The sequence below is a fragment of the Chenopodium album genome, chromosome 11 (assembly GCF_948465745.1).
Source record: "Chenopodium album chromosome 11, dcCheAlbu1.1, whole genome shotgun sequence".
In the NCBI taxonomy this organism is placed as follows: Eukaryota; Viridiplantae; Streptophyta; class Magnoliopsida; order Caryophyllales; family Amaranthaceae; genus Chenopodium; species Chenopodium album.
Window position 1 is genome coordinate 9,245,862 of NC_137844.1, and position 11,444 is coordinate 9,257,305.

The 11,444-nt window shown below is 32.1% G+C and overlaps 1 protein-coding gene across 1 annotated transcript; it reads left to right on the plus strand.

Annotated features, from left to right (window-relative positions):
- The first annotated feature begins 5,665 nt into the window (after positions 1-5,665).
- Positions 5,666-11,068, plus strand: LOC145567346 (uncharacterized). The gene is made up of 4 exons (XM_081626611.1): positions 5,666-5,940; positions 6,362-6,601; positions 7,306-7,339; positions 10,277-11,068. Exons 1-4 carry the CDS (start codon positions 5,886-5,888, stop codon positions 10,641-10,643), a joined length of 696 nt encoding a protein of 231 aa, XP_081482737.1. The 5' UTR covers positions 5,666-5,885; the 3' UTR covers positions 10,644-11,068.
- The last annotated feature ends 376 nt before the right edge of the window (positions 11,069-11,444 follow it).

Below are 11,444 nucleotides of genomic sequence, written 5' to 3' on the forward strand. Positions count from 1 at the left end.
GTTGCCTTCGCCCTAGACGTGAAAGGTTTGATATTTCTGAGGGTTTGGTCCCAAATCTCTATTTCAATTATTTAATTTGATTGTTTGATTTTATATTTTCCTTGAAGTTACTAACGCGTGTATTTTGTTATTAGAAAGAGGTACGAGGCATCAAAGTATGTAGTCTTATTGCTCTATTCTTGTAGAAAGCATGTTTAAATTTGCTTAATTCCTAGTATCATGTTAGGATGTTATTATTGCTTTCTAGTATCATGTTTAGGGTGCTTCCTATGCTTTCTAATATCATATCAATATCATGTTAGTATCATGCTAGGGCTAAAGTTTTGATCTTTAATGCTTAGTGACATGCTAGGGTTTGTTATTAATCTTGTTAGTATCACGCCTAGGATCTTGCTATTATATTTAAGCTTTATTATTAACATGATTATTATTGTTGTTTTTATTATGATGATTATTATGTTGCTTGATGTTATAGATCACACCTTTTATGCATGATTAAAGGGAATTTGTACTTGTAATCACGCTTAATAAGATAATTAATAATCTTGTTTAGGGTTAATATGGTTATAATTCAAGTGATCGCCAGTAATAGTTTTGCTTGTGCATTAAATTCAACCAACATAGATAAACAGGTTTAGGGTTAATCCTATTGATTGCATGCTAGTCAGAAAGCGCACATGAATACGAGAAGAATAAAGTAGAGGCCTATTTAGGGCAGGTTCAATCTCTTTTTGGTTGGATTTGTACCTTCACCCCCGAACCCTATTCGGTTCAAGACCTTTTGGAGTTGACGATCTCATGGATCGTTAAGGGGTGTAATCTTCACCTTGTGAACGGTTTACAAGTTCCTAAAACTTGTTGGCGACTCTTTTGCTCTAGCTTCCTTCCCTTTGGACGCCACCATACTTAAGTGTATGATCACAGTGGGGTTCAAGTTTGGGGTAATGCTTGAAATATTCCCTACAACAGGTGTCGTGTTTTATTTGGTCAATTCCATTAAGCCTAAACACATAACCCTTAAAACGTTACAAAAATTACCTTCGAGTGAATTTTAAACCCAAAGTGAGATTATATAGTGAACCCTTACAGTTTTACTCCCAAAAATACCTTGATCCACTTAAAAGTCGTCAATCGGGATGCATTTGTTGAATTGTCTTATTCAAAAGACATTTTTGGTGATCACTAATCGGGGTGATTTTCCTCAACCAAGGTGGTTCATTTTACTTTTATGAGTGAATCTGTCAAAGATCACTAAAATCCCACTTACAAAAAAATGTCAATAACCCAAATTAAAAACCCAATGGAATTGGTTATTTAAAACATGGCATATGTCCGAACTACGAAGGTTTTGATCCGTGAGTGAATTCAAAATCTCGCTATGACCGGTACGTAGTGCAACTTTGGTGCTCAAACCTACCTTGTATTAATTTTTTTTAATGTGGTTTACATGTCTTAAAACTTGATTCTTAACAACGCAATAGTAAGAGCCCGTTCCTTAGAACGGAAGGGAAGACGAGTTCCAGACGTTCGATTCTCTTAACCTAAACCCCGAACCCTGTGCCTTATTTCTTTTTATGGAGTTAACAATTGATTTTTTTTTATTGACTGTTTTAAAATTCGTCCTTATTCGGATAAAAATAAGGTGGCGACTCTAAGTCTTTAATTATAAGTCTTATTAGACACTTAAGTGGAACCTTTTATAGACTAATCTTTGTCCACTAAAAACCAGGTAACACGGTTATTAGTAAGTATCTAGGTGTGGATGTGGTGTAAACAAGTTGAATTTTTTCTCACAATCAACTCTATTCTTTTTTCCTTGTTTCTTTTTGCAATGAATCAATTATAATGTTCAACAATGTTGGGCTCTTTTATTTAGATGATTTATGGAATAGGGATGATGATTGCTGGCATGTATACTTTAAGCTTTAATTTTGTACGTATATATCAATTACATCTCATTATTGTAATTTTAATCAGCAAATGACTTGAAAAAGGAGTTAACTATTAAAATTGAAGTCAATTTATCACCAAAGTTCATGCTTCATTTAAATTCAAAAATTAAAAAAAGGTCCATATTCAGATGTATGTGACGATTGTGACCCATATTTACTCATTCAGTTTCTTTAAGGCCCTGTTCATTGCACCTTACAAATTAGTGAAAATAATTTTAATACAGTAAAAATCAGTTATTTTAAATAAGAGATATAATAAAGAATTAATAAAAATAATTTTTGTTGAGCAAAAAGAACTTCAATTTAATAAAAATAATTTCAGTTCAACAAAAATAAGGTAAAGTGAATAGGATATAAGTTATTCCCATGTTTCAAATATATATATATATATATATATATATATATATATATATATATATATATATATATATATATAAAAGCATGCCCCCTTTTCGTGTTCGTCAATACACATTTAAAATCATTGATTTGGTACTCTAAAAGTTATTTAAACGAATCAAATAAGACTCCACTTAACTATGTTTTTTCTAATGTATTGAAAATAATTTAAAAGATTATAGTATATAGATTCCAAATAGGAAAAACTTTAAGAAATGGAGTAGTGTCATTGTAGCTATATTTATACCAAATTGGCAAAAACATATCTTTATTATTATCAGGGCGTCTATCGCACACACGGCATAACCAGTCATGTCTTAGGAGCTCTTTCTATTTGCCCTTATGTCAACTATGGTCGTTACAACTTACGAGTAGTAATATTAATGAGACGATATAAATAATTAGGGTATAAATATCCGCAAACTATTCTTAAAAAAAAAAAAAAGCTTTAACATTAAAATAAAGACAAAAAGTAAATAAATATTTTTCTAGTGAAAAAAAAAGTAAATAAATATTTTAAAAGGTATAATTATTCAAATATTAATACCAAAATATTAATTGGGCGCTTTAATGACTAGGATGAGGTTTATAAAAATAAAAAATTAAAAATTAAAAAAAAGGGTAAAGTGTACCCAAAAATAATGAAGGGTTAAATTTTGTAAGGACCCAATGTACCTGTTTGTAATAAACAATGTCCCTCCCACGTCCGGCATTTGATGATCAATAAATTAATTTGAAATTTTTACTACAAAGTCCAAAATACAATTACAGTTCATAGTTGATGAGAATCCAAAGACATCACTTGTGTAAACCTGCTGCACTTTTTTGTTTTTTTATTTCCATTTTCTAAACTCTTTCTTTCTATTTTGAGCCCACAAAAATTATGAAAAGACAAAAGAACAAAATAAAATGAAAATAAAAAAAAATAAAAAAAGCAAAAATTTACCTTTACCGACTTCCCATAATTACTGTATTTGGCTTTTTTTTTTTTTTTTTTTTTTTTTTTAATTTCATCTTGGACTAATTATCTCCTTGAATAGGGAAGATAAAATCACAATTAATAATTAATTAAAAATATGAAACTCAAAATTATTAAAGCCTGATGATTGTACAAAACACAAGAACATGTAAGACTGAAAGTTCAGTCAAGTGTTAATAATAGAGTGCTTTTTTAAAATAATAAACATAAACACTTTTGCCGTTTGATGATAATCTCCTAGGGACTGTAGTTTAATGTATGAATTGATTTTTAAGGATTTTGCTTGGTCGGTGACTTATAAATATTTGTTTATCATAATAATGTTCATAGCTATAGTGCTGTGCAACTTATGTGACTCAAAGTAAAGTATTTATGTAGTTCAAAATTGAGGAAATACTACTACGTAATAAAATATAGATTAAAAACAATTAGACGTTTCATATAAAATTGCATTTAAAATTCATATAAGTAATCATTATTATTATAATTTTTTTTTTTTATATTAAAAAAAAAGACATTAAAAAATTCACCTCACCAGGGGAATTTCTAATGTAACGAGTAATTATTATCTTATGTAATCTATGATCTACCAAGTACAAAGTACAATGACTTCGTATAAGTCATAAGTAATTATTACATGTACGAGTAATAATTTTCTAGCTTGTTAATTCCATATGACCGAAAATGAAGAACACAAAATAGATAACCTTAGCTCTAGGCCTCTAGTAAAGAGGTTCCATTAAAATGCATTGCTTTTTGGGTTCCTCTTTCAACTTTGTACTAACTATTTGTTATTTCCTAAAAAAAATAAATAAATAAAAATAAAATTGTTATGCGAGCTTTTTAGGTAAGAAGATACGGAGTACATCTTATTAATATTGCATATTCAGTTTTACAGTATTTTACCTAGAGGTGGGCATGAGTTGGAGTTGTACCATAACCATATTAGCGTGTTTCGTGCTCAAGTGGTTCTTAACCCAAATCAAGCTAAAATATACTCCTAGTTATATTGTGTCAATTTGTGTTGATCTTTTATAAGTAAAGCTTATGCATGACCTATGAGAACATGACCTATAGGCATAACTCTCATGCCGTGTCGACCTTATGACAAACTTGTGTTAAGGTGAAACATTTTCATGTCGTACAAACTAACCCTCTTATTTGTTTTCAATTCCTCGACAATATTTTTTTTTAATTTTTTATTCCCCCTTATACGAGCTTTAAAAGTTTTACTATATTTTTTTTTGCTTTATTCACGGTTTCAGTACATACATACATACTACTCCCAAATACAAGCTTATAAGAACTGAGTAGATAAAAGATCAATAAAGTACTAAAAAAATTCCTACATTAACATTGGTTAAACCACAAACCTCAATTCAAAAATAGACAAGAATCAAGTTAAAAAACAAAAAAGGGAAAGATTTAACCGAATGAATGAAATATTATTGTTAATGTCAAAAATAGAGTATTTTGCATTATTATCGTTCATATATTGCCGTTGCCAATTTAATTTTAAAAAATTAACAGGAGTGTACTACAAAAGCAAAGAAGCCGACATTTAAAAAAGGGCCCCCACAAGTGTACCACCGTTTTGTGCTGTCACTCTCTCCTGCCATAAATATCACTTTTTTTTTTTTTTTTTTTTTTTTTTTTTTTTCAGATTTTACGGAGTATTTCTGTTATTTTTATTGTAATTACCTTTTTTCAGATTATATGGAGTATTTCTTCGGTTCTCTTTTAATCATAAATTCATAATGCTACATTAAAATTTTATGGTCTTCAAAACACGATTTTGATCATCTATCACTAGAGCACCACACCATCCACAAATGATTAAGTAATAAATAAATTAATACTTTAATATACATACTAAATATTTAGATTTAAGTATATTTAAATGAAGAAGCCTCACTTTATCTTCCTGATAAACAAATATCGTTTATTTAGTAACATTAATGTAAATAAATCAACAAAATATCTCAATCAGCATGGTGTCTGCATTTAATAAAAGTTGTTGACTTATTTAAAAAATACTAAAGTACTTGATATCCAATTTTTTTATTTATCACAAAGATAAATTTGTATTTTCTCCGTTTAAATACTTTTTAAAGTTTAAAATAAGTTCAAACATTACGATTAAAAGAAAACCGAAAAAGTACTTTGTTATAATACTACCTCAGTTTTATATAATTTGTTATGATTAGATATTTTTCTCCTTTATTTCATGTCAAATCGTTGCAAATAATATAAAACAGGTAGTAATTAAAAAATTTGCATTATGGGTCCTTAGAAATGAACCTAGCTACCCCATTCCCAAACTATTTGCTCACATACACACATCCCTATACACCATCACTTTGGCATCCCATCACCTCTTCTCTACTTTAAAGGATTTCACCTCCCCTTTCATTTTCCCCTCATTTTACTCTCTCTCTCTTTCTCTCTCTCTCTAAAAATCCCTACTTTCTCTCTCTAAAATCTCCACTTTCTCTCTCCTCAAAAGCATAAACGTCAGAGAAAACCCAGTTTAGTTTTCCTTTGTTCAAGCTTCATCAATGGCTGTGCATCTTGTTATTGGTCTGCTCATCTTATCTATGGCTAATTACTCAAGTAAGCTGCTAACTTTCTTCTTTTGTTCTAACATATTTCCTAAAATAGTATCTTTTGTTGTTTTAACTAATTTTTTTCAGGTATTTCTTTGTTTTCCTTGCTAAATATAGTAATACTCATACTAAAAGTTTTTGTTCTTCAACTCAGTTCTTGCTCTCTAATCTTTTTTAGAAAATAATATTTTTACAATTAATTATTTGATTTGGATTTAACCTTATTTTAATTTATTATTATTAGAAATTGTGAGATTTGTGAGAGATACGGGTAATTTTTAATGTCTCGCAATAAAATAAATTAGTGTTACACGAGTCTCACCAACCGAGGGGGGGTTGGGGTAACTTTTAATGTCTCACAATAAATTATAGCGTGACACGACAGTGGTCATACTAGTCGTACCGACTAACCCGGGTTTTAAATGCAGGTGCGAGTTTTTGTGTATGTAAGCCAAATGTAAGCCCAAACATGATGCAGAAAGCAATAGACTATGCTTGTGGAGCAGGAGCAGATTGTAAGCCAATAAGTCCAAGTGGTCAATGTTACAATCCTAACTCTATTACAGCACACTGCTCTTATGCTGTTAACAGCTATTACCAGAAAAATGCTGCTAAAGGTGCCACCTGTGATTTTAGTGGTGCTGCCACTCTCACTAACTCTGACCCCAGTAAGTTCTTTCCACCTTTCTTGTTAAATAATCTCATTTTAATACTAATTACCTGATTATAATGTTTGTTTTGGGGACTTATTGTTAGTTGTCTCGTCTCTAATAATGTTGTTAAATATAGGTATGGTAAAAAAAAATTGGAAATGAAGTGTGAATTTGCCAATTTATCCTTAAATTCAAGAAGAGTGGCTATAAAAATGTGCAAAAAAGGCTTATTTGGTGAAATTCCTGTTATATGTGGACAACTTAGGTGTAAAATTTGAATCTAGTGGCTTCTATGCTATTATTACTAAAAATGGGGTTAGAAAGATCTGGAAGTATAAGAAAATTAGAGGTATCCTATGTTAATTCCGACTATTGAGTCAGCAAAGCATGAATGTCAAATGTGACTTCCATGAGGTTGTTTGCTGCATTCGATTATGAATATATGACATTGTTAACTTGTTATCTTAAACTTAAATTGGTTTAATTATCTTCTTATTGGTTACTTTTTGTTCTGGTTGGACCATGGAGGATAAAATTAATTGTTAACTTGTAATCTTAAACTTTAGTTGGTCTATTTTTCTTCATATTGGTTACTTTTTGATTGAATGTCAAATTTTGATGTAGTAGAAGATAAGAAACTTTACTCTTTTTTTCTTTCCCAAATGGCGGTTGCTAACGCGATTTTCCATTCGTTCTCTCTTTTGTGTTAATTCTTACAGGTGGTGGAGGTTGCTCTTACTCAGCTTCATCTGGGTATGTCTCATTTTCGTGTTATCTGTTTAAATATCGTTATGTTTCGTGGGTTTATGATTTTACATAGACCATCAATAGTTGAGTCACTTGGTTGGCATGACATAAATTCCTTGTCAACTTTATTGAAGATTAGATAAAGAAAGCGGTAACACCCAATTAGAAAACATCACAAATCTGGTGTTGTTTAGCTTGGATTACGTGGATTAGTATGATTGCTCGTGTAATTAAAGAGGGGGAACAACATTTAAAAATGATAATTACATATAAGGACTTTCTCCAAGGTTTCAAAAAAATACTTCTAAATAGGGTCCATTTGGAGTGAGAGATAACAAAACTGACATAAGTTGACTCGTCTAAAATTACCCCCTATATCTCTCTACCTGTCCTTTGTGATATCCGGAAAGTATTACCTCATCGGAAAAAGTAGTAGAGGGGGAAGGAATGTTTCAGATTCATTTAGAAGCAATGTGTGAATGGACTATGGTTTATTGATGTTAATGTCAAACAAAGTTGTTTGGATGAGATGTAACCATTCATCAGTCAAATATTTGGTAAATTGACCTTTCTAAATGTTTTTTTGTTGCATTATTGATTTTGTAAATTATATATTTAGGAGGTATGTTAGATGAGACTGAGATTTGTTTTACGTGATTGTTTAGCTCATGTATTGTGATCATAAAGTATTGATATACTACGTAGTAAGAAGCTTTTATCTCATCATAAAGGTGCCTTAGGTGGCATGTCATTTTTATGATGTCTCCGTCGCTGTATTTGCTAACCCTGCACATATATATATCCCCTTCCCTTGTTGGCCTTAAATTATGCATTGTTGTTTGATAAACTTGTCTACTTTAAGTTCAAAGGTGGTCCATCGAAAATTATAGCCGTTCAATTTGTTAATATGTTGCTTTTTTCTGAGTCAAAAATATGCTCGAAACCATCTCTATTATTTCAAACAATTGCCTTTTTTCCCCTTGTTCAAAGTTTTGGAGCCCAGCTCAAAAGATTCTAAGCTCTAAAGTGAACAAAGCGGCGGAATACATCCACACAAAGAACTCCTTAGTTGTAGTATTGTGTTTGTTCATTAATTATACTATTAATTGGTTGTTTACATAAATAATAAGAAAGATTTGGCCGGTTCCGAATTCAAGAGGATATAGTTTAAAGAGGAGCTATTGATTTGATTGTAGTATAAATCTAAATTAAAGTAAAGAGTTTACTTTTTGTATGATATGAGTAAGACCTTTGCCTAAAGCCTTCACTTTTTCTTATGGTGGATAGATTGAGCATCTTCTTCTTTAATATCATTACTATGATGAGAGCATATTCTTTTCAAACAGTTCTGGTACAGAGTAATCTTTCGTCGTCGCACTAATATTGCCCCATTTTTTAAACGCGGCGTCTTCCCCATTTCCTCAATGACACATTTTTCCTCTTACAACCAAAGGAAAAAATTTAAACTCTACATTGTTTTTGAACAAACCAACTCTTTAAAAGTGGATTAAAGATATGAGACAACATTAGTGCCACGGGGTGAGTATGGTAAAAATAATCTTAATTAAAAACAATCTTAATCGAATCCAAATTTCCTTTTCACACTTGGTAATCACAATCATCTTGTCATTTTGCAATTTGCTGCATCAAATCCTTCATGTATGATTACATTTTTGACTCACCTGTCAGTGTTTTAAGGGACAGGTGGCTTGCACTTTGATGAAAGATAACGTTTTCTACTTTATATCTAATGAGTTAAATGTGCCACGAAATTTGCTGTGTAACCTGACATAAAAAGACAGTTTTACCCCTCTTATACATTTCCAATAATACCCTTGAAAAAAAAGGTAATCATGCTGTGTCACATGGATGAATAAAGTGGCACAAAACTGTACCATTTTACGGTGATTTGTCAGCTTTCAGATAATGCTGGATTTTTCTATAGATGCAACTGTATATACTTGATGTTAATCTTTTTGTGGCCACTTCTTTTTCTGTCTTGGATATTTTAGATTCCTCTAGTGTTGATAAGTTGTGTCTAGAATGCTCTGTCTACTATTGTTTCGAACTCGATTATTATATTAGGTTAAATGGCCTCAATTCTAAGACCTTAGAAATGTTAAGAAACTTAGGATTAAGTCGTTCGGTTTTATGTTCGTGTCGTTATTCTTTGGGCAGGCTATCTAGTTTACTGCTATGTTGACGATTAGGAGACGTGTATAGTGTATCATTAATAATGTACTTATGAACTATAACGTTTGTATACTTTTCAACCAAAGCGGAAGCAGGGGACAGTTTATAGTGTGGTTACTGTGGTATGAGGACTCGCGTAATTCTAAGTTTGGCCCGTAATATTGTTGGTGTTTGATTAGTGTTTTGCACATGGGACATCTTTCTGGAAATTGGCATGTGTTTGATCACGTGGGATTGTCTTTGTTTGTTACCTTTAAAGTAGGAGCTGCTACTTGTAATTTGGATCATACATAAAAGGCATTAGGAACCTATCGTTTAATTTAACAAGGATCCTCTAAGCTACTTCATACTCTGTATTAGGTTTCTTTTCAAAGTGATGACAAGGTTTACTTGTCTTCCTTGTTTTAAAGGCATAAAAGTAGGCATCTAAATCTTTAGCAAATATATATCTTCCGGCCTTTTGCATGATTGAAAGCGAAAACATCTTTTCTCTTCATATAATTTATTCAAGTGACCGGACTCGGTAGATGACCTGTATGAAAATCTTATTATAGTGAAGGAAAAAAGCATTGCCTTGTATTAACTATGACATTGTTCTGTTTGACCTTGTGATACGTCGTATTGTACATTCTGAAAAAATTTCATCAATTTTTAAGTGCCTTGAGCAAATATGTGCCTAGATCTAGATGTCACTTTCAAGTGTGATTTCAAAAAATGTTGATGGACTTGTTACTTAATTTTGTGAACCAGTGGCTCTCCTACTTCCGGCGGTATGGGTGGTACCCCTACCACAACAGTGCCTACAACTTCTCCTACTACACCTACCTCCACCCCGATATCTGGGTCTGGCTCCACCCCCGGTGTAACTCCGGTTTCTGGTGGCACCGGTGGTATGGGTGGCACAGGCACTGGCACTGGTGGTGTTGGCATGAACCCAGGTTCCACCTCTCCCTACAATACTTCACCAAATGCAGGGAACGGGGTACTTGGTGGGGTTGGTACCGGATTAGCTCCTACTGGAAGCTACGACGACAGCCATGCTGGAAACAAGCTTCAAAGCATGAGTGCAGGCTTGATCCTTACAACACTAGCGATCTCAGCCATCGCGCTTATGTAGAATTGAAGGATGGATCATTGCAAGTAATGATGTAGTACGTGCCCATGTGCAGGATTTGTGGGGCAAGCATGTGAATTAGCACTACTTATTGGTTTTCAATCTTTTCAAAGTAGGGCAAGCCATATGTATGATGCAATTCTAAGCTTAGTAGGGTTATTTTGTATCTTCAACCCATCCTTCACATCATCTTTTAGGGATGCTTGTTTCCTAGCTCTCTTTTCGCATTTTCGACCACGGATTGTTAAGACGTATTATTTGTTCTGTATAATCTAGATCTAGTTAGGAAGGCAGAGAGAGACTACTAGTATACTACGTACGTATTAAATATTGTAAGCATCCCTGGGTTGTGTAACTATGTAGGAAAATCTTTATTATTAGTAGCCTTTTTTTTTTTTTTTTTTTTTTTATTTCTAAATGTTCAATTATTGTGTGTGTATTTAAATTATTCTGATTTCATGCTGTTTTTTGTTCTGTGCTTTCTTTTGTCGTAAAGGGCAAGTATGCTGTTTTATGGCATGGTTAGCACCATTAGTGGCGAGCATGGTGGGGAGTGGGTCCTAATTTTGACTTGTTGTACTAGTAGCTAGAGGTCCTTCACATATCGAATCAAAATTTCGCATCATATTTTGTTGTCTCTGTTACTCCCTCAGTCCTGCTTAAATTGGCTCGTCTTATTTTTTGTCACTACCTCTGTTCTTAAAAGATTTTAACAAATTTAATGTTTGTACATAAATAATTGATAAAGAATGTTGATATGGCAATTTTGTAGATATTGTGAAGGTGAGTATGAGTAGAAAAAAG

What these genes read in the sequence shown, in the direction of transcription:
- LOC145567346 (XM_081626611.1), top strand. Translation starts at nt 5,886, where the DNA reads ATGGCTGTGCATCTTGTTATTGGTCTGCTCATCTTATCTATGGCTAAT. An exon ending in ATCTATGGCTAATTACTCAA is followed by an intron (nt 5,941 to 6,361) that starts GTAAGCTGCTAA and finishes TTTTAAATGCAG; the next exon opens with GTGCGAGTTTTTGTGTATGT. An exon ending in TCTTACTCAGCTTCATCTGG is followed by an intron (nt 7,340 to 10,276) that starts GTATGTCTCATT and finishes TTTGTGAACCAG; the next exon opens with TGGCTCTCCTACTTCCGGCG.